The sequence below is a fragment of the Gallus gallus genome, chromosome 13, assembly GCF_016699485.2.
Source record: "Gallus gallus isolate bGalGal1 chromosome 13, bGalGal1.mat.broiler.GRCg7b, whole genome shotgun sequence".
Classification (NCBI taxonomy): domain Eukaryota; kingdom Metazoa; phylum Chordata; class Aves; order Galliformes; family Phasianidae; genus Gallus; species Gallus gallus.
The window spans coordinates 13,117,953-13,145,017 of record NC_052544.1 but is presented as its reverse complement, the minus strand read 5'-3'; the positions used below and the strand labels follow the sequence as shown (position 1 = coordinate 13,145,017).

The window sequence follows — 27,065 nt, the reverse complement described above, 5'->3', positions numbered from 1 at the left end:
CACACCTATAAATATAATTTAGTGTAATGAGTCGTTCTTCCTAGCTGAAATGGACTGAAAACTAAAAAATGCAAACTGTACACCAGTAGGTAAGGCTTGAATATCTTTTGTCCTTCCTAGGGGATATGGAAACCCAGGAAGATCCCAAACCCAGATTTCTTTGAAGACTTGGAGCCTTTCAAGATGACTCCCTTCAGTGCTGTGGGACTTGAGCTATGGTCAATGACTTCTGATATCTTTTTTGACAACTTTATCATCTGTACTGAAAGAGCTGTGGCTGATGATTGGGCTAATGATGGATGGGGACTGAAAAAGGCAGCTGATGGTGCTGCAGAGGTGAGATACAAAGGTGTAATTGTGTGCTTCTGACTGAAACAACATTGCTGCTATTTTGGTCCAGATGTTGGTCAATATATATCTTTAGGTACCAAGGCTGGGAATTAATAAACCTAATTAGAACCTAGTTTGTAATTATAATATGGTAATAGTTGCCATTAATGGCAATGAGAGTTCACTAGTCTCTAAAGTTTTTGCTCTGACAGTTCTGTTAACTGTATGCTAATTGTTAACTTAGAAACTAAGGGGAAAAAGTACTTGGATTAGCTTTAACTTCTTAAAGTATGAAATGCCATGTCTGGGGATACCAAAAGCCTATAGATACCACAGAAAAAAAAATCTATGATTCAGACTTAACTGCTGTGACTCGCTTGGTTTTAATGGTTCACTGTATCTTACAGCCTGGTGTTGTGGGCCAGATGATGGCAGCTGCTGAAGAGCGTCCTTGGCTTTGGGTAGTGTACATCCTCATTGTGGCTTTCCCAGTGTTCCTTGTTGTCCTTTTCTGCTGCTCTGGGAAGGTATGCATTTCCTCTGATAATAAGTGTAGACTTTAAGAAGCAATTTGGTGTAATGTGCCTTCATGAGTAACACTTTCTTTTTTTAGAAGCAGCCAAGTGCTGCAGAGTACAAAAAGACTGATGCTCCTCAGCCTGATGTGGTGAGTGATGAGAGAGAGGAAGAAAAAGACAAAGGAGACAAGGAAGAAGAGGAGGAAGCAAATGAGGAGAAGCTAGGTAGGCAAAATAGACAATCATGAGACAGATGGAGTTCTCTATCTAGAAGAACAAAAGAGCAAGATTGGGTGTCAAAAGTATCAGGCCAAGGGTGAAGTGAAGGTGCAAATCTTAATGACAAGAAAATGAATGAACTTTCTTTTCCCCCTTTCTTAGAAGAGAAGCAGAAAAATGATGCTGACATAGGAAGTGCTAGTCAAGAGGAAGAGGAGGAAGAAGAGGAAGAGGAGGACAGGAAACATGCATCAGAGGTAAGAGAACACTTCATTTTTGAGGAAAGTCTTTTTCTATACCAAGAAAAAATCCACAAGCTTAGCTAACCTGGTCTGTACAGTGCTCCTTTCCAGTGTCAGAACTCCAGAGAATTTAATCCCCCACAAAATAGGAATTGCTGTGGCCAACCTCAGCAGATCAGGGAACCTTGCGAAAGGCACTTGCCATAGACCCTGCATTGTGAGAAGAGTAGGATTGTGTGGAATGCATCTTCTCGAGGCAAAAGGCTCATTCAGCTTTGTGTGCAGTCAGGATGTGACCTTTTAAGTGCTCCACACTGACATAATGGGTGACTTAAAAATGGGTGGAGTGTTGCTTGAACTTAAAGGGATTTGTGCAGCTGCAGCAGTACTTTCAGTAAATAACAAATTCACTGTGAAAATAAGGATTTGTCTACCCTCCATGGAAAGGAAGGTGTAGTAGCAGCAAGAGATCCTTCTAAAATCAAATTATAATGTAGAATTGCAGAAGTTGTAGGTTTGTTTTAAATGGCTTTTAGGAGTAACTTTAGATTTCTTCAATGTTTTCACACCTCACTTTCTTGCAGGAGGAGGAAACTGTGAATAGATCACCCAGAAACAGAAAGCCAAGAAAAGATTGAAAAAAAAAAAAAGTCATAAGAACTTAATCTGTGTGAATTTTTTTCCAAAACATGGTTCTGGGAGAGGACCTTGGACACCTTACATTGAAACTTGGACAAACCTCAAGATTTCACCATCCACAGGTTCCAGTCACACTATCCAATGTAATGGAGTGTCTAGCAGTAAAATACTTGCAATCCATCTGTTATAAAGAACATCATTCCTGTAGAAAGAACGCATTTAATATAATGGGCTGTGGATTTTGGAATGTAACATGACTAACCTTTTCACTTTTGGTTTTAAATATTTTTTTCTGTTTTTATGTAGATTGGTAGAATTTTACCAGTCTCGTATCTTGGCTTAATTTAATATGTTAATTAGTGAAGAATAACAATGAATCTTTAAATGCTAGATGATAAAAAAATGCAGTTTTATGACTAGTTTTTTTTTTTTTTTTTTACAAATGTGCAAACTCCTATGTGGTGTCTCTCTATCCTTAAAAATTTGGTAACTATTTGAAGAAAAGTTGTCAATATATTTGACAATGCCTCTTCCCTCAAAGGGAAAAAAAAGGGGGAGAGGGGATCATGTGTGTGGGGGGGAAACCAGTAGTTCAAGTTTGTTCCTGGGGGGGAGCTGGGAGGGAAGAGGAAGGGGTTAGTTGGTCGGTCTATGGAACATGCACTCTGTGCACGGCTAAAGCCCAATTAAGTGTTGACAAATGATGTAGGATTTGGAGTGGGTTGTCTTAATGTGGCATTTAATCCTGCAGACCTTACAGTTAATGCATTTTGTTAGTTCTTCAACTCTTTGTAAAATGAACAGGTGGTTTGGGGGGTGGAGGGGTAGCGTTAGACTACTTTCCCTTTTCCCCTCTCTTCAGCCACTGATACTTTCCTTTCTCTGTGACTACACAGCTTTTTCTGAGTGCAGCTTTGCCTCAATTGCTGGAAGTGCTTCATGTTCAGCTCATTGTCAGACTCTTTATTTTTATGGCTAGGCCTACTCCAGGGTCCAAGCACTGGATAGGACAGTGTCCCATATCCTCACTGTTATCACTGTATGTATTCCTATAGGAATGGGAGAAGTGGTGGGATAGACAAGTTGAACTGAGTATTTAATAAGGAAAAAATCCCAAGATATCAGTATTTGTAGATGGGGAAAAGAAGCATGTGGAATATCTTAAGTGGTATGTGAAACTGTTAAGTCTTTCATCTGCTTTTCATGTAACAAATGCATCCTAAATTATATTGTGAATGTTAGGGAGTTTCAATTCCAGCTGAATAAATTTTTTTAAAGCGTCGAGTCTACCATATTATACTGTTTCAAACACTTGTGGAATGCTGGTGGTCACTACAAGAGCATACCTCTGAGGGTGAAATCTATGTAACTTCATTACACTGTACCAAATATGTCGGGGTTCAAATGTCTATACAGATAAGCTTCTGTTTGTTTAGAGTGAAATTAAATGTCCTGAAATTACTTCTTGCACTGAATTTAAACACTCCAGTGTTGTTTGGCCATAGGTATTGTATGGGGAATAATTCCCAGGGGCTGTGGGGGAGGGGGTGGGTGCTCCAAACCTTGCAAACAGTCTAACTAATTACTAAAGGCTTGGGTTTTTTTTTTGTTTGTTGGTTTTCTTTTCTTTTGTACAAATACCTTTTGCTGCCTGTCCTTACGTTGTATCCCATGTTTGTTGTGTTTGAAATATTAGTGACCACAAATGCATAGCAGGATTTCTTGATAATTTTTTTTCAGCAGTGTGCAAATAAACTATTGTAAGCAAGATACTGGAAGTAATTTCAGACTTCTGTTGGGAGCCATTGCATGTTTAGAATGCCTTTGCCTGTTGAACACCTGGTAAATACTGCTCCTGACTGCCAAAATAGCTTATACTCTGACATGGGAGATGTCATAGCTTAAGCGTTGCTATTAGCTTGTTCTCAGGACTGTACTTCTACCAAGGAGCAGCTGCTATTTATGACTCAGTCCGTTGAGATGAAGTATATGTAAATGGTTTCGATTCAGCTAACATTTTGAGCACACCGTAATTCTACTAATCCAGTGGTTTTTATCTTAATATGCAAATTGCCTTAAACTCCTGAACAATTCATGTGCATACGTGTTCTTTCTTAGCATCACAATGGAACTTGAGATCTGCTGTCAGCTTTATAAATAATACTAAGGCGAACTGTAAGTCTACATTTGCTGTGCTAAATCTCCTGAAGAGGTCTGTCTGCATGCTATGGCTTTTTTTTTTAATACCATAGTGTATGCTTAAATAATCACTACAATAAATTAAGACTTTCTGAACCAGCTAGAAAATGCAGAAGTTACTTCTTACCCCGCCTTCTGCCTGGGGTGGCTGTGTTCGGCCTCAGCATGGCTCTCTTAAAGCGGGGGAGGAGCAGATAGGTGTGTAAGCTGAACTTTGTAAGCTGGGCTGAGGGAGGGGGGTTCCATGAGGTGCTTCATTAGGGGGGATGCAGTTCTATAGCAGACAGAGAACAGAAGTGCTAAAATGGTTTTTCTCCTAGTACTGTTGATCAGAGAAGAGGTGATAAAGACGTAAGTAGTGAGCTGTTGTTGTGGCTGGGGCTCTAGCAGTGCGTGCTGGCTTGTCTGGATCGTCTGCTTTAAGATGGGCTTCTGGATGCCTCAGCCGGTGGTCATCTCTTACCTTCCGTGAGCCCGTGTGTGCTGGGTTCCTGTGGGGCCTGAGGTGAGTCCAAGCTAGCCCAGGTACTGCAGCGGGGGCTCACGGTTCTTAATGCTGCAGAAGCGGGGTGGGGTGAATTGTAGCAAGGCGCCTTCCCTCTTACTTGGCTGAAGTTTCAGCCCTTGGAATGAAAGCCTGGCGCGCCTGTCCTGAGCCCCCCTGAGGAACAGTGGCGCTCCGCCCCCGTCAATCACCATATGCTCCACCTTCCGCTGTCCCCATTGGCTGCGCCGCCTTTGCCCCGCCTCTTTTCTTCCCGTGCCTTTTAAACGCGCCGCAGCCCGCCCCCTGCCAAGCGCTCTCCCCGTCTACGCCTCGGCCGCTTCCCTTCGCGCCTCCACGCCTTCCTATTGGCTGAGAGCGCCGTCCCTCACGACTCGTGACGCGCGACGCGCTGTGACGTTGCCCACCACCCAGGAAGCTCCGCCTATTTATTCTCAACTCGGCTCTTGAGGGGAAAAACAATTTCAAGATGGCGGCGGCACGGATAACAATAGGGACTCGGGGCTTCGGGCCGGCCCGTGCCTAAGAGCTGCGGCTGCCTGGCCGCGCCGCGCCGGGGAGGGAGCGGAGCGGGCTCCGGCCGGGCCCCGGGGGCGCTGGGCAGCGGCCGCCGGGCAGGGCTGAGCGGAGAGCGGGGGAGCGAATCGGTACCGGCCTCGGGAGAGAAGGAGGAAGTGGGGAGGGGGGGAGCGAGGCGGGCGCCGGGCCGGGGGCAGGAGGAGGAACCGGGCCGGGGGGCCCAGGTAAGGCCGGCGGGCGGGGGAGGAGCGGTGAGGCCTCGAGGAGGGCCATGGCGAGGCCCGGCGTGCGGAGCCGGTGAGCGGCGGCCCCCCTCTCGTCCCTCCGGTCCATGGTGCTGCCCCCCTGCCCCATGGCGGAGTTCGTGGTGCCGCGGCACAGCGCGGTGATGGAGCGGCTCCGTCGGCGCATCGAGCTCTGCCGGCGGCACCACAGCGCCTGCGAGTCCCGCTACCAGGCCGTGTCCCCGGAGCGCCTGGAGCTGGAGCGCCAGCAAACCTTCGCCCTGCACCAGCGCTGCCTGCAGGCCAAGGCCAAGCGGGCCGGCAAGCACCGCCAGCCGCCCCCGGCCCCACCGCCCCCCGCTCCCCCTCCGCCCGCAGCAGCCGTCGCGGGGAGCGCCGAGAGGAGCGGAGCCAACGGCCTGGACGGAGAGGCGGCGAGCGGAGAGCAGCACGGCCGCAGCAGCACGCTGATCGCGGTAAGGTGCTGCCCGTGCCGCGGTTGGGGCTGTCAAGGTGTCACCGGGTTGCTCGATAAGGGCGCGTGTATCGCTGAGGGGGAACTCTACTAGTGTGGGCTTCGCCGCATCTTGGAAAGAGTTTCAGCCGAAGCAGAGAGGCAGTGCTTGTTTGCCACTCGCTGCAGTGGGTGTGAGCACTGTGGGAGTCCCACTCCACCCATCGCAGACTGGCTGAGCACAGAACGCGAGTGTTTCCCTGGCCTCGTTAGCACTGCTGGTTGTCAGGGCATGTGCACACGGCCATGGCTGTGTGTGTATCTGGAGAGGCTGCTGCTTAACTTGCCCTGAACCCTTTAAACGTAGTGACCCTTTAAACACACTGCTGCGCGCTGGCGTGTCAGCAATGTAGGTTAGTAGGGTGACCTCGCGCAGGCTGCCCCTCTTAATGCCTATCTCTCTCCAGAGCACCCATTGCTAAACGTTGACCTTCGTGAAAATGATACGTTACTGCTTTGAATTTCTTTAGGAGGGGGTGGTGGGTTAACCTGATGCATTTCTCACATTACTACGTAGGTAAATGCTGTTTTTAAGATGATTTGCTTGCTCGATCATAGTAGAAGAGGAGAATGTGGTTCTCTGCTGCCTTGGGCTTCGCTTAGTTTTTAAAACAGAATCATGACAGAGCTTACTGTGTTTGGGTATGACTGTGCATGATGTGAAATTGTGAGACACAGCCCGCAGATGTCAGCTTTCGTGTAGCGCTGGGCAGCACGTAGCTGGTTGTAGACTTTGCAGCATGAACTGAAAATGGTGTGCAGCTAACTAGCTGATCTATCGTGTGTGAATCTTGGATACTGACTGTTCTGGAGACCAAAATGCTTGTGATAGTTTGAGCGCTTCAGATGGTTGTTAAAGAAGAATCTTTGAGGGTGAGAGGAAACTTTCCACCTTCCTGGCAGTGATTCCGTAGCACTTCCCAGGTGCTGCTCTTCACTGGGCTGATCCTGAGTGTAACCTGGTGTCAGAACACAAACGTCTCAAACTCCTGTTTTATTTTCCAAAGATTTGGTGGGATTTCTGTTTGTTTCCTGTCTGAGCTGTGAAGCATTCTGCGTCTGGGGCTCTATCCATTAACGTTGCATATTTGTGCAGCTCATTCTGCAGAGCTCTTTAGCATGTCAAGTCCTGTTGCTTAAAGTGCCACCACGCTCCTTCACATTGATCCTTAAAAAGAAAGATGTCCTTGATTCATTGGTGTTGTTTCTTTTAAATCGCTTTGGATGTGGATTTGATCTAATTAGCATCCATTATAATGAGGGCTCTCAGCAGCAGTGTGGTTTTGAAATACAGTGCACATCTGGGGAAGCTCTTCTTGTTCAGGAAGCTGCTGCCAGTGGCCAATTTACACAACAGAAGAGGGTTTTAGTGTATGAATGACTCCTCCTCGTGCTGGCCTGCTGTTTCCTTCCTAGGATACATGACTGTAAGCTTTAATTGCAGCTGCTGATTCATCATCTCGTTACTAGGGTATAAAGTTAGTTAACGCTTTAGAAAAAAACCAAAACCTTCCCCCAAACTGGAAACCAACGAGAAACCTCTGCTGCTGCTTTTGTTCCTTTGGCACAGAAGGTCTTCCTCTAAGTTGACATTTTACCTCTGGCTGTACCTATGGCTGAGGTGCAGCTCTTACTGAGACCAAACGTGTGCTCTGCCTGGGAAGCGCATGGTTATGGTTTAAAATATTCAGTAGGCTTTGGATTAACACCAAAATGATGTTTTAGAATATCCTGAGCACATTCCTTTCAAAAGAATGCCATTAGGTCAGTGAAACATGCATTACGTCGGTGTAACTGCTGTTACGGTGTGGAGCTTTTCTTGAAGCTGCATATGAATCTTCTCTTGGAGACCAGCAGCTGCATTCAAAGTTAATGAAGCGTTTGTTTTGATCCTTGAGAGAAAAGCAACTTGTGTAAGCGTAAAGGGCACGGGATCTCACATCTGCGAGCTGGAAGCAGGACCTGCAGCTGCTGTGCCACACGTGTGCCCAGAGCACAGTGCCTGTGTGCCCAGGTGCTGCCCTTGGAGGACGCAGAGTAGTCCTGGGTAAGAGAGCACCACCCTGTCACATCCTGTATGACTTGTTCACGTGGCCAAAGCCCGAAATTACATTTCCCTCCCATCAGTTTCTTTCTGGTGTATATGCTGAGGCTGAGCAGAAGGCAGGGGCAGTGCCATCCTTTGTTTTCTTGCTAAGCAGTGCTGTCGTGTGAGTGCATAGAAACTAAGATACAATATCCGTACAGAAATTCTTACGGATGATTTGTGTGCTCAGTAGGCTTGTCCATCGTTTGAGGAACGAGATGAAAATGCTGGCTTCCTATTAAAAAAGCTCTAATTTAAAGGAAGATTCAAACGTTTAAATGTATTTTGCTTCTGTTGTTTAGGGTGATGTTAAGACTTGTTCAGAGTAGAAGATGCTTAGTACTTGAGTAATGTCTCCTGTGTCGATCTTCTATTTTTGAGAAACAGGGAAGTTGGGAAGGGACAGGAGCTGCCATCGAGCATGTTTTTTTCCTCTTTGGCAGTTTCTGTTTTGTGAAAGTTCATTTCAATAGCGTTTAAATTCTGCCTGCTGGGAAGGATGCCCTGTATTTCTGTCAGCCTGTGATGTTGTGTATCCTGAGCTGGACACCAAGAGCTTCCTCAGCATGGACAAGGAGTGTGCTGAGGTCTGCGTGTTCATCTCCACGCCGTGCTTTGTGGTGGGGCCTTTTGGAAGAGGCTGCGTGGTGCTTCTCTTCCCACCTGAGAGCGGGGTTGTGTAGATGTTTTGCTTTGTCTGGGACTGGGCGGCGTTTCTGGAATGGGCAGAGATCTGGTCAGCCTTGGGAGTGCTCTGTGTGAAGCTGAGGAGCAGAGCAGCATTTGCTGGGGAGCGGTAGAGGTTTTTACAGTGAAAACAACGAGGTGCTGGTTGAAACCAGGCACCCGAGTGAAAAGTTTAAACAAAAGTTTAAGAAGAATAAAGAAATGTTCTGTGATTGAAAGGAGCTAAAGTAGTAAATTAAAGGGAGTAGATTGCCTGGGTTGTAGTGACAGACATGGTTGCATTCTCCTAAGGGAGCCCAGGCTGGAATGCTGACAACTCAGGAGACCTCACTTTGGGGTAAGCTGTGGTGTATGGGTGTTAAATTGTGAAATTATGTTTTACCACAAAAATAGGAAATTATTTCCACATTATTTATACATAACTTCAGTGTAGTGTACTCTTGCCACCATTGTTTGGTTTTGCTGACAAGTCTGATAGCTTGTTGCACAACAACTCCGACAGGTTTTTCTTTGTCTCCTTTTAATGCTGTGTGAGGTATTGTGTGTTTGAAACACTTCCCCTCTCAGATTGGTTAGATATGCAGCGCTGCTTTCTGAGCTGTACGGATCTGGGAGGGACTGATGTGCTGCTGAAGTTCAGGCGAGGTGGGCGATCCGAAGGCTCTGCAGGGCTTTTTGATTCAGCAGAACAATTCCTGCAGCAGAAGCTGCCCCTTGTGACTAATGCAGGCTGGGCTATTTATAGCCATGCATATCCACAGCCCTTCTCCACTCCAGCAGGCAGTCACCCAAATACAAAAGACTTCTGGAATTAAAGTAACAGTCAAAGTTAGTGCAGCAGTTTTGTTCTGACAACGCGCTGGAATGCAGGAACACATTTGGTAATAAAATGCTTTCCTTGCATGGAGAGTGCAGCTTTGGAAGCTGTGTGTAGATGCTCAGTAAGTAGAAAGTATGTTGCAGGGCCAAAATGGTGTTTATTCCAAATTCATATATATTGCAACTCCTGATGTTTGCATTGGTCTTCTAGCTCGAGAGGTGGTCATCATTACTGCTCTGTCCTCAGCCAGGCAGGGAAGGAGAATGTCGGCTCAGAAGGCTGTGCTGCTCCGTGGAGCTCTGGTGTGTGCTGCAGTACTGCCACTGCTGCTGGAGGCAGACTGGTGTGTTCCCCTGTAGGTGAGGGTGCTGGCATCTGGCTGGAGGGCATCTTGGAGCTGCAGTTTTATTGCTTGTGTAGAGTAACACAGGATTTCTTCTTTGAAAACGGCCAGCATTTTCTTATGCTGTTATTCTGTGACAGATCATTGGAGTTATAACTTAAGTCTGAAACTGTAGGCTTACTTGAAATGAGGTGTAAAGCTCTATTGACTCCCGTAAGAAGAATTTAATATCCGAAACATGTCATTAAGGAGCCCAGAAGGCACAGCATACGAGCTAGGTCCTTAAAGCTTTATTTCTGCCATTTTTGCAAGGCATTCTTGGGGAAGGAAAAAAACAAAACAAAAAACCCCCACAGATTTGCTTGCAGTTTCTATAACTATAAACTTATAAATATTTACCGACCATAAACATAATTATTTACTATCTTGGAAGCCCCTTTCTTCCCCGTGTGACAGAAGAGTCCTGAAGCTATGAACTCTGCTGTGAGTTTGCTGGCAGAAAGCTGGAGATCAAGTGTTAGTCCGTTCCCAATTTCTTCTTGTTAGTGCTTCCTCGTTAGCGTGTGGCCGGCTTTTATGAAGTCTGCCAACATGCCTTTGCAGTGAGGCTGCAGTACGGCTGGGCGTCATCGTGGTACATCGTGCCCAGGTTTTGTGATGAGAGCGTTTGGGATGGACACCCCTTTGTGGGGAGGGGTGGCACCTGGCCTTTATCTCTTCATCTGGGTCAGGTGGGGAAGCCATGGTTATGGCCTGACTGGCACATATACTCCTGCCAAGCAGACATACCGTATTGGTTTAAATGCTTTGAATAGATGCTTTTGGGGTAAGAGTCTTAGGCAAAGTTAAGTAGGCTCATTGCAGAGAGCCTGCAGGTTCCTCTGCTGCTGGGAGGTTGGGCAGCCTGAGAAAATGGGAATACATTTCTGTTTCTGATCTTGTGACAATGGAAAGAATTGACTCGTGTTCTAAATAAAAGTGATTGATTCTCCGAAGGAAACGATGAACAGCATACCAGAAAGCGAGCGTGCTTTGCAAAATCATAGTAGACAAAAAAGAAATGCTAAAGGGATTTTCTTAGTGAGTTACAAGCTATGCTTTATTCTCGTCAGTGTGGATTTTTTTTTTCCTTTGGAGTTTTGGCAGAAGAGAACAGGTTTTTCTTGCCTTGAGAGCTCTGTTGGGGCAGCTCGATATGCAGATAACTTGCTGTCTAACTCGTATCTCTTGTGTGCTATGTGTTGGGCTTTTTTCCCCCCAAAAAAAGTCTTTAATTACATAGAGACAGACAAATGAGAAGAACCAAATTCAATATTTCTCCTTCTGTTAGGAAACTGAGAGCTGAGATAGTATATGAGAAATGGTATTTCACAAGAGAAGGTTACGTTGTTTGCAGAGCAGTTGTGTGAACACGGTGTGAGAATTTCAGGTTTTATTGCTTAGGAAGTTAAACGTGGGTAAGTAGAAGCTATCAGGATATGTTAGTGGTGACACTGCAGCAGTAACTGCTGGCACCTGTGACTTTTGGTACCACTGTCCCTTCTTGTGTGAAGAATGGAGGTGGGCCATGGAGGCTGGCTTTCTTCTGGTTAGCTGGCTGTGTAGCTGCGGTAGTGTAACCTCAGTGTAGTGCCACAATATCCAGGTGCATTTTATGCTTCTTTTCCTCTTAAAAGTGAGCTAGGATTCAAGTGCAGTAGGCAAATAGGTTCTACGTTTCAGGGATTACATAGCCTTGTTGTGAATTGGGCTGTCTTTTCTGGTACAGATAAGAGATAAGCAGATTTTCTTCTTTCCTGTGCGTCTGCTGGCTGTTGTGTACAGGTAGGATATCTTTCAATTAATAGTACATTTAGATGAGGTAAAGCAGACACCCCCAAATTTTACCTCATAAACAAATTCCTTTGAAGTTCTTTATTTTTACAGTGTTGTTTTTTGTTTTTTAAACAAAGGAATATAGTATGAGCTAAAAGAAGGGCTTTGTAAGAGCAACTAATGCCAAGGAGTTAAAATTGGGAATCTGTGTGTTTTGATGACTGTTAAAAGCCATGCAGATATGCTAGACCCCGGGTTTTTGTGGGGGAAGAAACCTGTGATGGACACTAAGGATCTAAGTGTACATCTAGACTCTAGTAAGTTTAGTTTAGAAGCACAAATGCACAAAGCACAATTTAATCTTGCATATATTCCAAGTGGTGTTGTACAGCAGCAAAGACCTCAGCACAAACCAACTTTTGGAATATTTCTCCATCAACCTAAGTGAGTTTTGCAGCCCACAGAGAGCCATGGTCCTACCTGAGCCCTAAGCTGCCTTGAGTTGTCCGTAGGAGTTATGGTTACAGCATTGGTTCCAATGGGCCTTGGTTCTGTTTTAATACAAAAATTTGCTTCAATCACAAGAAGAATACGTTTAGTGTACAAAATTAAATCAGTTCTTGTATGTTATTTTTTGGGGAGTGTTTTTTCCTTAATGATTTGGAATTAAGGAGGATCCATCCCAATCTTTGATTGACTCATTGTATGACCTCGGGCAAGTTACTCATCCACCTTGAGCTTCAGTTTTCCCAGTTGGAGTGTTAAGTAAACAACAGGAGGCTTGCTGAAAGCCAAACGTTGGGGTTGAGCTGAAGCTTCGTCACTTTCTGTTGTTTTCTGTTTTTACAAAAAATCAGATTTCCTTTATTCTCTTAAGTTGGTAATTGAAAAAAATTGCTCTAGGTCTGCTACTGAAGCTGTAGACGGGATGTTGAGGCTTAGCGAAGTTCCAACCTCCACTCCAAATGTGTCCCTCCTCTTACAAGGTCTGCTGCTCATCTCACTGCTTTGCTGCTGTTTCCATGAGACAGAGAAAAGATGATGGTCTCCTGGAAACTGCAGTCTGTTCCTCTTGTAAAAATGAGATGTTGGTGTAACCTATGCAAGCATGAAGCAGTGTTTGTTTCCAAAGATCAGCTAGCTGTGGACAATTAGCAAGAAAGCAACCACTGTGATCCAGTCCTTCTATCCTTAAATCAAAGAACACTGTTGCCCAGGCAAGTGCTGTAACATCCTTGATAATTTATGCTGGCTCTACACACAACCTTTTGCTTCAGTGCCGAGATCTTGAAGTTTCCCCTGTTTGTTCTTGGATGAAACGGTTTTTCCCCAAGGGTTAGTGGACTGCATTATGGAGACTGCGTATTAAAATAAGCGTGCTTGTTTTGAGGTTTGTTTAATGAGCTTCTTTTCTGCCATCTGAGAGAACTGTTGTTCAGTGAACTGCACTTGAGATGAGTGGCTTTTCGTGGGGATTCTCCTCATGTGTCCTGCTGGGACGCACAAAGGCATCTTTTCCAGGTCAGGGGAAAAGGGTTCCCTCTTTAGATGCGCTGCTCTGAGCTATGGTGCTGCCCTGCAGGTTTGTCTGTCTTGGTGTAGCGATCCCAGTACAGCAAAGCTCAGCTGTTGGGCAAATTTACTTCAGGGGAGGAAGAATTCATTGTCATCTTTGATGTGTGCATGTCTTCTGTTTTCTGATATTTTTGAGGTCGCTGAAAAGAAGTTAATATTTGAAAGAATGCTGCCAGAAAGAAGTTGAACTAAGGGTCCCAACACTGCTTTGTAGAACCGAGGTTGTGTTGCTGTACCCTCTGGTTGCTTCTAGGTGGCACTGCAAGAAAAAGAATGTGCATATTCACTGGCTGTAGACGAGCCAACTGTTGAGCTGGTTTGTGCTCTGGGGGCCACAGAGCAGAGAGTAGCAGGGGGCAAATGCTTTGGGAGAAAAGAGGAAAGGAGTAAACTTACTCGGTGTGGCAGAATTGACTGAGCTCCTAATTGCAGTTACGTATGAATGAAACTGTAGTCGCTTGGTGACAAGCTGGTTTTGCTTGATGCCAAAAATGTGATTGTGTACAAAAATTACATACCTATTTATCCTCCAGTAATTAAAATCACAGGAGAAATGATCCTCTTCCCGCCTTCCCCCCCAAATCTTTTAATGTGAGTCTTCTTTACAAAGCAGTCTTGCTGGAGAATTATACAACGTGTACGTAGACCAAATAAATACAGGTTGTTAGTCTCAATTTGAATCTTATCGTTCTTCCATGTTCTTGCATTTTGAACGGGAAAGATCATAATATGTTCCAATTCAAAGTCATTTCTCAACTTATTGTTGTCAAATATCTGTCAGTTTTCATCTTTGTTTGATTTAGCACCTCGTTGGGAAGGTTTACTTCACCAGAGTTTAGCAAGGAAGTCATCTCATGTGATGAGTTGTAAAAACCAAAGACCTGGCCCTTCTTTTCCCCCTAAAATGTTTTATTCCTTTTATTTTTTTCATATTCGGAGCTGGACAATGTTTTTGTTAGAAATAATCTGAGATATGAAACTAAATAACTAAAATCTTTTTCTTTCTTTTTTTTTCCAGCAGCTTCATGAGACTGTGAAAAGAAAGCTTGATAGTGCTTCTTCCCCTCAGAATGGAGACCAGCAGAATGGCTTTGGTGATGTATTTTCCGTTTCCAAGAAGCTGCGTCGTGATGATGGTCTTGGTGGAGTGAGTGGTTCTTCCAATGGAATGCCCCCTGTGTCTCCACTCCATCATCTTGACAAGAAGTCTGGCAGTGGAGATACCTTGCAGCTTAATGGAAAACATCCGATGGGACTCGATGGCATCAGCAAGAAGTGTCTTCCAGATTCCAGCCTGCAACTGAATGGAGGTGGTGATGCTGATGATTCATTTCCTCTGAGTTTGAACAAAGAGCTAAAGCAGGAGCCTGTAGATGATCTTCCATGTATGATTGCTGGAGCAGGGGGTTCTATATCTCAGAACAACTTGATGCCTGATCTTAATCTTAACGAGCAAGAATGGAAGGAGCTTATTGAGGAGCTTAATAGGTCAGTGCCCGATGAAGACATGAAGGATCTCTTTAATGAAGACTTTGAAGAGAAAAAAGATGCAGATTCTTCAAATTCAGCTGCACAAACTCCGTTGCCACAAGATATTAACATAAAGACTGAATTTTCCCCTGCACCCTTTGAACAGGAACAGATGGGATCTCCGCAGGTTAGATCTACTTCTTCAGGTTCAGCATTTATTGGTGCTGCCTCTGTTCCTGTAAGTGCCACTTCTCCGGTGGTCGGTAGTTCTCAGGCTATGTTTCAGCCTTCTAGTCAGTCAATGACTGAAAATGCTAATCAGCCCATGATGCAGGCATCAAACCACTCTCAGAACGTCCAGAGACCTCTCCCCAATGTGCTTTTACCTGGGAAGGGGGCAGGAAGTGCCAAAGAAATGTCCTCTGCTCATCAACTCCAGCAGATTGCTGCCAAGCAGAAGAGAGACCAGATGCTGCAGAACCAGCAGCAGGCTTCCCAAGTCCACCAAACCAATCAGATGTCTACCTGGCAGTCTGGGCCTTCTCACAGCCCACTGGCTGTTCCATATACCATGGAAAATCCCACCAGCCCTTCAGTTTACCAGCCAGACTTCAACAATCAGAAGCTCATGATGCCTAATATGGGAAATAAAAGCTCTCCGAGAGCTGGAGGCAATTACCATGTGAACATATTGGGTCATCAGCAAAACAGCATGAACCAGAACCCTGTGAATAGTCAAGGCTCAATGCTAGACTATGGGAACACCAAACCTCTTTCACATTACAAAGCAGAATGTGAACAGGGCGTTGCAGTACCTGGTCAGAACAAGACTCCCATGTTGGCTTACATACAGCAGCGCCAGCAGCAGCCACTGTCCCACGTGAGTGATGACCAAAATGGAATGATCCTGTTGAAACCTAAGTCTGGAAACATTACCTACCGACTGCCGCACAGTCAGGTACGTGTTCTGAGCTGTGTTACTTTTGTTTAGTAACAGAATTAAGGTTTTGCAAGAGGATGTTGGATAGGTAAGATTGGAGTATGGGTTACTTGATGGTGTTTCAGATCAGCTGCTGCGTGTTCTTAAAGAAGAAGATGGTAGTACACAGTGCGCTGAGGCAAGAGTCAAGCAATGTGTTTTCCACCGAGGAAGGTTTTTAATATGCAATTCTAGGTCACGCTGGTAATGTGTGGTTTCCAGCTTAATATACTTCATGGGCAACAAATTATGTCACACTTCACAGAAGGTTCTACTTACAAAGATAAATAGATGCTTTGTAAACTTTTGCCCGAAATAGCTCATAGAAATGCAGTGTTAAACAGTGTTCTATCAGAAGCTTTGCTTTCTTTACTTTCTCCTTCATCCCTGACTTCTGGAGGAGTTGGCTCACTATAAACAGATAAGCCTTCAATTGCTGCTTTTTGGAGAGAGATGAGAGTGAGGGCAGCATGCTTGGTTACTTGGGTGTTACTTGGCGTTTTTCAAATCTAAGAATTGGTTACTGGTTAAGTCTGTGGGAATGGGAGTGTATCTTTAATGGGTAATATTTGTCTGCTTGAAGCAGTGTGCTTCAGGTTTTTCCTATAAAGGAGAACTCCAGGTTGTGCTACTTTGCTGTATGAGATATAATACATTTGCACTATAAAGATAACAACATACAGCTGATACTACAGATGTGCTGCAGGTAGAAATGTATACAGCAGGTGAAGGAGAACAGACTTGTAGGCACGCGCTACCGAATCCCTACGGTGTGCATATTGGAAGACTTACTGTCAAAAAAGGTCTTTGTTATAAGGATTAAAACTCCTGCAAAAGCTGCTGGAGCTCCAGCTCTTGTAGTGTGTTCCTTCAGTAAAGCAAAACACAAAATACATGGCATAAAGGCCTGATTAGTCTGTGGTAAAGACCGCAGTGATGTAAAAATAAAAATGAGATCAATAATACATGCTTCATGAGGCACAAGGAAAATTAATCTCTTTAAAAGCTAGTGGAAGTAACAATCTAATGATATTTTTGGTGAAGGAAGAAGGAGGGGAAGGGTGAAGATGGTTGTGTGTGTCACATCCATCTCTTGCTGAAAAACCTGAAGGTGACCTTGCGTCTGTGCTGCCATGCTTGCGTGGAAATAACAGAAATCCTAATGAATACTTCTGGAGAATTTCTAACAAGCTTGCTTACAGAACAACTTAGCACAGCATTACCTATATTTGGCTCATGATTTTTTACAAAACTGCAGCAAGTGAGAACCAACAGCCCAGACCATTGGCTGAATTCTGAATGTGAAAATAAATATGTTTGCATAATTTGAAATGAGGCTGAACTGTGCTTAAAACGGATAACAAATGTCAAATTCCAAATGGATTCTCATGTACAAAGAGATCAGTGCCAGGTCTTGATGGATAATCCTTCCATAGTACTTTGACTTAATGGCTTTTCCTGAGTTTCTATCTCCAAAACAGAAAGAAAACATCAGACTTAGGACAAAATGAATACAACCAGTTACCCATAGTAGTGTTTTTTCTGTGTAGTATGATGAAGGCCAGATTGGTGACTGAACGTTAGGACTCTTTGTTTTGGTCAGTGATGTTTCTTCCCCTTCACCTGTGAATAGTAAACTGTGATACTTAAAGAAAAAAAGTCAACATTAGGAGGAGAGGTGTAAACTTTCAGAATTAAGTGCTGACAGGAGAGGCAGGACATAACTGTATGATGAAATTTCAAGGCCGGTTGGAAAGCTGCAACCAGATGTAACTGAAGTTGGTGCATTTGAAGTGCTGTTTGTAATGGCACCATTCCTCTGGCTGAGCAGAAGCGCTCAAAGCTGCGTTCCCCTTTCTAAGCTGGAATTTGGGAAGTACTTCAAGCAAGGCTTGAGTTAAAGCCTCTGTAGCTGAATCTGCTGGAGCTTCTGACGTTAACTCCAACTCCTCAATTCTGTGTCTTTATTTAAAAAACTTCTGTATCCTTTACAAGAGATGACAGAGCTTGTGATCATCATTATGAAAACATCTATCTGACTGTACAAAGTCTTTAAGTTCTAGAGGGCTCCTTCTTTAACTCACATCCTTGTTTTTGTGTTCTGCAGGATCAAACCGCATCTCCTAATGTTCCTCGTGTTCCTGTTTCTGTCCCGGGTGCTGGTGTTGGTGCCCAGGCTCCCAACGTCACCATGGCAGGAAACCACAGCAACCAGTCGTATCTTAGCAATCAGCAGCAAGCAGCAGTGATGAAGCAGCACCAAATGCTGATGGACCAGCAGAAACAGAGAGAGCAGCAACAAAAGCACTTGCTTATGGAGCAACAGAAGCAGCAGTTCCTAATGGAGCAAAGACAACAACATCTGTTAGTTGAGCAGGTAAGGGGGGCCAGCAGTCTTTCTTCTTCCTTTCCACTGACATGCTTTGGTTGACTTGAAGCTGTGTTTGAAATGTTATAGAAATACTACCACGGTATGAAATAGGGGATGTAAAGTACAAGATGATGTTTTGGTATAAATCGCTGTTCTGTTTTATATAAAATTAACAACAAAATGTAACATTTGGTTGCCGAGATGTTCTTTCTGACACAAGGCACAGCTGTGAATTAAAAGAATAAGACAGCTAGAATTTAATAGTGTGGAAATGCAAGCTGATACCTACAGGAAGAGAAGATATACCAGTGATGATATATAATTTTTTGCCTTCCTTCTTTCACAAAGGAAATGAGAGCAAAATAACAAAAGGTTGGGATACCCTTCATGTTTTGGAGAGCTTTAAGCAAGGGACTCTGTAAGCTGGTTGAGTTCTGCCTTTCCTCTCTGTGAGTGCCATGACGGTTCACGTTTCAAATTTTAAATCATCTTTCATTTGTTTATTTGGGGAAAATAATTAGACATCTGCATCCAACTTGCATCTTAGCCTGCCAAAAGAATTTAACTCTGCTATCCATCAGACTGTGCAGAAAGCTGCTTTAGTCTCTCTCAGGGAAATGGGCTCCTTGCGTGAACCTTTCTAAGCTTTAAACCTTTTGCAAGTCTTTCAGCTGGGAATCGGTCTGAAGGGCCTTACTGCTGTCATCTGTGCTTTTCTGCATTTTTGAGTAGTCAGTGCAGACATGTTCCACACATTGTCACTGTACAAACAGAACAAATCTCTGCTCTGGGTATGGAGGAAGGGAGGATGAATTTTCAGAGAAGGTTTTCGGTCCAGGGAGAACTTAGAATTCAGATCTTCGTTTTGTCTTTCAGGATAATGGATTGGGGGAGGGGGGTGAGGAAATGTTATCTTTGGGGATAATAGAGGGAAAAGAGAGAAAAAACTGAGATCTGCATATACCCCTTAATTAAAAGACAGAACAAAAAGTCATTTAAATGCATCATTGGGTGATAGTTTCAGGTAACCTCCCCTCTCTGATACTCTGAGCTTTTTTTACATTTGATATTCTGCATCTTTTTTACTTTTTGCTGAGCCAGCCTTCTGCAGCTCTTGGTTCATCGTGCTGCTATGGCATACTTCCCTGGCTTCTGTGGTCAGCCCCTTTCAGGTCTGACTGGTCCTGCAAGCAGCAGGTCCCTTCTGTGAAACAGCCTGCCCTCTTCATTCCTCTGCATGTCTCAACAGCTTCTCAGTTGCAGACACTTCAAAACAATGGTAGTAATGTGTACCTGCCTGCTTTCCACATTGCACTCATCTCTTCTTGAGGGGCTTACTGCTTGTGTCTTTGTCCCAGGACTCTTGAAAGGGAATTTCTGTCCCTCCCTGTGCTCTGTGCATGTTTTCACGTAAGTGAGTAGTTGTCTGTGGTATCACTTCTTAATGCTCTCAGAATTTCAACTTGGTTGAAGATAGCTGTGGACGAAGGGCCAGAAATGCTGTCTGAGATGTGCTTTGTGGTGTAAAGCAGCCTTTTTGGCTGTTGATACTGTCAGAATTACACTTAGTGCATGTACTTATACACCTTCTCCCATTCCCTCCATGGCTTTACATTCCCTTTAAATTTGTTAGTCTTCTAATGGATTTGTCATGAAGTACGTACAGATTGGATGCTCTTTTTAAAGGGGCAAGCTGATTTCAAACCATAAGTAGAGCTTGTTGCAATAAGCAAGTAAATTATTGTGAAAATGGTTTAGAACAGTGATTGTAAAACTTGCATAGCTCCTGTTGTAACCTTAGTTTTGTCATTTCTCACATCTTCCAAGACACCCAATAATTTGGGTTTGTATATGTTTTTGTTTTTGAAAACTGAACTTAGAAAACATTTACATGTTTCTACTTTCCTGTGCAACACTGGTATTTATGACTTTTACTTTAGATTCTTTAAATAAATTGATCCGGGGGCAAATAGTAAAAGGTATTTGTGGATTTTTAGATGTTCTTGCTTTTTCTCTTTTTATACTTGTTGGAGTATTGTACCTTTAGGATATTGCTGAAAATGTATGAATGTTTCACTGATTAAAAGACTAATACCTGTGACTTCCAGTTATATAAAGGCTTCAGATGAAAAAAAAGGTCTGAAATTTAAGGTGACAGGAGCTCCTATGATTACCAGCTCCATGTAAAAGCATGCGAGTAGCCTGATTTTTATCCAGGATAGTCACTCTTGGAGAAACCTTGACTTGCTTCCTAATTACTGTGCATTGGACCTTTCCTAGGAGAAGCAGCGGCAGCAGCAGGAGCAGCAGCTGCAGCGACACCTGACCCGGCCACCTCCCCAGTACCAGGACCAGCAGCAGAACCCGTACCAGCAGCAGGTTGGGCAGTTCACAGGTGAGCATTGTGAAGTAACGGCAGAAGTACTGGGAATAAAACCAGGTGCCGCTGGAGTTCCTGGGCTGGAGAGCTTATGATTAATTTATTGCAACATCTTCCTATGTTACTGTGCTTTTAAACTTCTAGAGCTAGGCTCTGGTACATTTGAAAAAATAACAGCTTCCTCTGACCTAAAAATCTAAGACAGTGCAAGCTTCTGATTCTGTACTATTGCTGTGGAAATGGATAAAACTTGGCCTTTAGAATAACGAAGGTATTTCATTTTTATACTACCATTTTCTTTCACAGATGTTAAATTCTCCTTTAACTTTTGTGTGTGTGGTACTGCTCTAATATTCTCCCCTTTAGAAGGGAATGGCATCCTATGTGGTTCTTGTGGGATTTGGTTTTGTTTCATAGGAGCTTGGTATGTCTTGATTGTACTGACACTGATAAATAAAAGGTTTTTTTTTGCCATAAGGTTGGAATGGCACCATGAATGTGGAAGAAGTAGAGAACGTTAAAAGATTGTCTCCTTACCTGACAAATCCTTACTTACCATGGCATTAAGGAGATACTTGCCTTTTTTAATAAAGCTATAGTGTGCAAAATGTGCATATTCTTTCTGTTTCCTTACTCTATTTCCGCAGAAGTAAATGCCAAATGGAAAAGATGCAAGTAGAAATGTAACACCCTCGTTCTTAGTGTTTGTGATCATACAGTAGAGCTAGGGCTGGGCTTTGATACTTCACTGAATAACTTGATACCAGCGCAGGAGGTTTGTGCTAACAGTGGTCAGTAACAGACTTCAAATACTGAAATGCAGTATCTTGTCTCCTGCTACATTCCTAAAGAACTATAGCAGTACCTCTGTTAGAAGTAGAGTATGTGTTGCTATATGAGCATCAGTATTATTTTCCCCTTGTTTTGATAACTGTAATTATTTTTCTGCATCTTAAATGCTGGTATGTATACTACCTCTTCACTGTATGGTTCCAGTAAGACCTCCCACTTGGCCCTGTAATGCTGGTTAATTAATTATTAATTCAATGGAGAGCCAGTGCAAATGCACTCATATGTCTTGAATTAGCTTTTAAAAAATCTGTAGCTTTTTTGTTTGAGTAGAGGAAGTACTGGTGTAGGCAGGTTTCCCTTGGTTGGCTAAATGTAGGGAGAAATTGGATGATATATGTGCTGTACTTCACAGTGCTTTTCTATTCTTTTTTTTTTTTTTTTTTTTCCTCTAAGCAACAGGGATGTGCTTCTACAGGGAAGTGTTTTTTTCTTTCTTTTTTTTCCTCTGTACTGAGTTAGAAGAGAAGACCTGTTGTTTACTGACAATACGCATTTTTGCAAATCATCTTTGTTATCAGCTTTGCATATTAATGTAGCGAATACTTCACCATGGAAATCCAAAAGGTGTTTGTAGTAATTGGACAGATGAATACAATGGGAAAGGTGCTACAACAAAAGTGTAATGACAAAAGGACTGGCACAATAGAGAGCTGCTATCAAGGAAGGGGAGAAGGTTGCTCACCTGTATCAGAAGATTCCAGGTTTGCGGGGGAAAGCTCCACCAATGAGGGATCTCCAGAATGAGATCTTCCCCCAGTGACAGTCAGCCCTCCATTGAGGTCTGAGAGAGGTACAGCCAGGTTCCACCCCTTCCAGTTGCACAGATGAATTGCCTTCACCTGTGCTCCCAGGGCTGTCCGGGTCCTTTCCCCAGGTGTTCAATCAGTGGTTCAGGCCGTGATTCAACAGTTACCATACAGTGTTTAACGAAATATTTATTAAAGTTGCCTAAAAGAAAAGACTTTCCTGAAACAGGAATGGAAATCCTACAGCTCTTGCACTAAGAGACTCACTGTGTATGCACAGAATAACTGACAATGTGTGTGTGCAGTAAATGGTATTTTTTAACAGACTAACAAGTTATATGTGTGTGCATACTTCTGTTCACAGAGGAACATCACAGTCCTGCCCAATAAAGCCTAATTTTTTAACGTTGGTGATGATGAACTCTTAGAAGTGGCATTCAGACTTTTGAGGAAATTGGCGTATCTGTATTTGAGATCAGACTGGATACAGTACTGCTGTCTGTGTGCTGCTTGCTTAAATTCTTTTATGCAAATGTAGCTGTACCTCATTTTTGGTTCACAGGGTTGACAGGCCTAGATTGGCTCTGGTTGAACTGCGTAGTTAATGTATAAACTATTTCTTTGTATTTCAGGATCATCTTCAGCCATGCCTGGGGTCAGTAACTTAGGACAGTCCAGCTCCAGTAGTCCACGGATGTTTCCTCAGACCCAGAACATGATTCAGATGGGACCTGGACACAGTTCTGTTGCACCGCTGCAGTCCAGCTCCAGCCAGCAGGACCGGGGGGTGACTCAGTATGCCAACATGCAGAACATTCAGCGAGGGGGGCTGTACAGCATACCGTCAGGTATGGTTCCCCAGCATGCAGCTCAGAGTGCCACTGGACAGCCACCGATGCAGAGACAAGGCAGCTTGGGCCAGGGTGCTGCTGTTCCTGCTGGGTATGGGCAGAATACCTTAGCAAACTCAAGTATTTCTCAACAGCACAATAAAGGCGCACTGAATCCAACCTTATCTAAGCCACAGATGGCAAGAGTACCAGCTGCTATGGGGGCTCAAAATCCATCTTGGCAACACCAAGGTATCCCTAATATTAATAACCAGACACAAGGAAACAGTGGCTTAGGACCATTTTCTGCCAGCTCCTCTTTCCACATGCAGCAAACTCATCTAAAGATGGCCAACCAACAGTTTGCTCAAGGAATGCCTCAGGTAAGCCTCAGCACCAGCAGGCCCATGACCTCTATGAATGCTGCCGTGTCTGGGCAGATGCTGTCGTCATCTTTAGGCACGCAGCAGCGGACAAACCCACCTACACAACAGCAGGTACCCTCGCAGCAAGTCTTGCCTGGCATCAACCAGACTGTTCCGGATCTGAACGCTTTCAACCAGAATCCAAATCAACAAATGCCCAACAGAGGTAATATGCACTGTAGTCAAGGGTACCCTGTGAGGACAAGCAGTCAAGAGCTGCCTTTTGCCTACAGCAGCCAGTCAGGCAATAATGGACTTCAGAACTTAACTGGTGACACAGATCTGATAGACTCTTTGCTGAAAAACAGGACTTCGGAGGAGTGGATGAATGATTTGGATGAGTTGTTGGGAACTCATTAAAACAGGGCTGGGGTGGGGGGGTTCTACTTTTTTTTTTTTTTTAATTATTTCATGAAATATAAACAACACTTGGACCAAAAAACCTGTGGCATTGAGGAGACTTGCAGGCATTAGAGGTAAATGGTTGGGAAAGGGACTGGAGCTGCTGCGTAGTGAGTGCTGAGGCGTGGTAATGGCGCACCGAGCAGGTCTGCAGGAGTAGTGCGCTTTGTCCTGGCGTCTCTGGGGAGCTGCACGTGTAAACAGGTCAAACAAAGCTGTGCGTGTCCCATCCAGCCTGTCAGAAATCTCACTTGCAGTGTTCTAGAATGACAATTTTTAATTATTTAAAAATAGAACCGTTTCACAGAAATAGTGCAGAAAGAAAGCAAATAGTTGCAGAAATTTAGGGCTTAGTTTTCTGCAGCTATTACTTGCAATCATTGTCTGTAGCTTGACGTGCTATTATAGTACTGTCATCAGATGTCTGACTTTTTGTTGGAGAAGAGGCTGTATGCACCCGAGTACGCTTGCAAGATGTTGTGAACTTTTTCCACCGCTGAAGCATGTGCCTGTACTCTCAATAAGCAAGTGATATTTCACAGTAAGTGTTTCTAGATGCTGGTGATAGATGAAAGAAGTATTAAAACCTGGCCAGTTAGTCAAGGTAGTCTTCTTAATAGATTGTAGTCTTTTAAGCTGCAGTTTGCACTCTGTTGTAGAGAGGCACAGTTCTTGGCTTATACCTTACTGTGTTTAAAGGGGGAATTTCTTATGGGAGAACTTTTAAACTATAGTAGGTTTAACATGAATTGTAAAGCCATTTCCTTTGCACCTGTTTCTTCATAACTTATTTCCAAAGGTAGTTGTATTTAAATGAAGGCTTTGCTTCATGACAGCTCATTTAGTTTTCTTTGTTGTAAAAAGTAAAACTAACGTTTGAGATCGGTTCACCCCCCAAAGCTAGCAGTGACACAATGAGCACAAGACTTTGTCACTTCAGGGTAAAATGAGGAAAAAAGAACTTGGCTGAGAGGTGAAAAGTCCTTATCAGTAGCAGTAGCACAAGCAGCCTGGGAGAATGCTTGCATCAGGGTTGCTCCAATATTGAAGTCTCCCCCTTTAAATACTTTTGTTTTTAATACTGGGTTACGAGTTTGGTAATCTTTCTGTAGACAGGTGGGTTTATTCCTTTAATATCCCTTGAAGCAGATGCTGGTTCTTTAGCTCAGCCCAAGGAGACCTCTCATCCGTGTCGGGATTGCTCTCAGAAAGGACGAAAACCACAATGGCAACAGACAGTGTTCCAAAGTCCTTACTTTTACCAAAAAAAAAATCCCTTATCCACCAACAAACCACCTTGCCTTAACCTTTACTTTAAAAAGAAAATAAAGTTGAAAGCTTTTGTTTTAAATGCACAAATACCTCTTCCCTTTCTCAATCCACTTCTTTTGGAAAACTCCTTTTAAAACTTTTTAACCAAACCCAGCGTTGTGATTTAAAAGCAATTTCCCTCAACAGACTGTCTTCTTCAGGAGTTTTCCATGCTGCAGAATGCGTGAGAGGGTTTTTTTCCAGTGGGTGAGGAGAAGTGAAGGATAACATGGGATTGGAAGAAGGAAAACGTGTTCCTGGATCTGCAGCTCCTTTGTCAGACAATTTGCACTTTTAAAAACTGCTTTTTTTTTTTTTTTTTTTTAAACACTAATACTTCAACCCTTTCCAAATATGCATGGAACGTGGTTTGTCCAACACGCCCACCCGGTGTGGATGAATTGCGCTCTGTTGAACAGATTTGATGTTGTATCACATTGAACCGTTGGCGAAAGATGTGCGTTGATCAGTGGATCCCACCATTGAGTAGAGGATAGAACTTCACTGAAGCAGACTTAATCCCTTGTAGAGCTTTGAAGAGGTAACTAAGATTGTCTTGGGATGAGAAGACGAAGGTGTTAGTTGCTTTGGTTGTTGACACTTATGATATTTTCTAGAATAAGTAGTTGAGATGCAAATAACTGATGCTGACTTTTCTTGTACTGGCAATCTAAGGAAAGAGCTAGCGAGTGGTTTAGTGTTAAACCAAAACCTGGTCCAAGGTAAGTGTCGTTAGCGTATAGGTAAACTAGCAATGGCAGGGGAAGAAGTGTTTGCTGTATTTTTGTTTTTAAAGGTTAACTTTGCACCAGTGTGCCTTCCCTTCCTGCTGGGGGTGTTTGGGACCTCATAATTTCAAGTGACACCCTTCAGTGTCGCTCTTTCCACTCCCCCATCCCCCCCTTGCCCCTTACAAACACTTGAGAGAAATAACAGGGTAGTAGCATTCAGCTTTTCTTTCTTCCCTGTTTGGTGTGCTGAAATCTGCAACATTCTCTGGTAGATTTTGCACACGGTCTTTGTTCTGAATAAGTTAAAAAAAAAAAATCCATCCGGTTTTAATTTCTTAATCAGAGGAAAAGAGCATCTGCTGTTAGCATTGTTGCTACCAAAAAGGCCATCCAGCGTTGTGTCCAGTGAGATGCAGATGTGCTCTTTCCTCCACCGTTTCTGGAAGCTAAGGTGGATATTGCCCTGTTTGACCAGAGGGTTTGTTCAGGAAGGTATCGAGTTTTGGTGACAGGGCCTTCTCATGGTACTGTTGAACTAAAATGAAGTGTGATTTAAGGCAACCTGGCTTATAGTGCCTGTTGGTCTTCGTGTGTGAACGGGATCCCAACAGCGCTCGACCTGGTAGGAGGAAACAGCCCTTGCTTCTGCTTTTGGGCCCTGTCCACATCACACTGTTACGGTATCACTGTAACAATGCTGAAACAGTTCAATGGCAACGAAAATACAGTTTAGATGTCTGTAGGTGCATGGGTAGGGCTGGGCTTTGCCTTTATGCCCTTTAGCACGTAGCTGTCTGTATATGCACTTGGGCTTTCCATTTGCTGCAGCTTCAGAGCAATAAAATGTAGCTCCCCTGAACTGCACCTAGCCAGCCGCCCATGGCTTTATTTATAAACTGCGGTTTTGGTTGGGTGGGAAAGGTGAGAGTGTCACTGTGCAACATCCACTGCCTTCCAAAAACCACGACTCGATTGAAAAGGGTGCTCAAAATTTTGTTATACACATTTCCTTTGTGTAAATAAATGTTTACAATTTTATATTAAAGATTTGAATAAGAGTTAGATCTTCTGACTGTATATTTTTTACTTTTTATAGATTTTAAAACTATAATTCTTTATATATGTGTTTGGGGGGTATTATGGTAAGTTTTATGCTTGTAAATGGAGAACAGTTGAATTTGATGCTAACCTTTATGAATTTTTTTGTCATTGAAATGTATAAAGAGTCCATTAATCCCCTTATTCTTTTACTACAATTACTGGTGCACACCAAAAAGAAATCCTTCACTTCTGTTTTATCATTATAAAATAAATATTTTGCTAGTGTATTAAA

General features: G+C 43.6%; 2 protein-coding genes across 6 annotated transcripts in view; both read left to right on the top strand.

The window, feature by feature from the left end:
• CANX (calnexin) overlaps positions 1-4,246 on the top strand; it is a 17,758-nt gene extending 13,512 nt beyond the window's left edge. For all 4 annotated transcript variants that reach the window (NM_001030620.2, XM_015293792.4, XM_040646911.2 and 1 more), the window contains exons 11-15: positions 121-336; positions 738-857; positions 944-1,073; positions 1,230-1,324; positions 1,894-4,246. In NM_001030620.2, the coding sequence (NP_001025791.2) occupies positions 121-336; positions 738-857; positions 944-1,073; positions 1,230-1,324; positions 1,894-1,947 (615 nt within the window). In that variant the 3' untranslated portion in view covers positions 1,948-4,246. The remainder of the gene's footprint in view (positions 1-120; positions 337-737; positions 858-943; positions 1,074-1,229; positions 1,325-1,893) is intronic.
• MAML1 (mastermind like transcriptional coactivator 1) lies at positions 2,555-27,065 on the top strand. 2 transcript variants are annotated; one of them, XM_015293935.4, is made up of 5 exons: positions 2,555-5,871; positions 14,257-15,663; positions 17,792-18,061; positions 20,336-20,450; positions 22,666-27,065. In XM_015293935.4, exons 1-5 carry the CDS (start codon positions 5,503-5,505, stop codon positions 23,646-23,648), a joined length of 3,144 nt encoding a protein of 1,047 aa, XP_015149421.1. In that variant the 5' UTR covers positions 2,555-5,502; the 3' UTR covers positions 23,649-27,065. The 2 variants fall into 2 exon arrangements, with proteins under 2 accessions (XP_015149421.1, XP_414607.5); XM_414607.8 differs by having other exon boundaries at positions 14,254-15,663.

Coding starts and splice junctions, on each gene's coding strand:
- MAML1 (XM_414607.8), top strand. CDS start 5,503: ATGGTGCTGCCCCCCTGCCCCATGGCGGAGTTCGTGGTGCCGCGGCAC. Junction 15,664..17,791: donor ACCGACTGCCGCACAGTCAG/GTACGTGTTCTG, acceptor TGTGTTCTGCAG/GATCAAACCGCATCTCCTAA. Junction 20,451..22,665: donor GCAGGTTGGGCAGTTCACAG/GTGAGCATTGTG, acceptor TTTGTATTTCAG/GATCATCTTCAGCCATGCCT.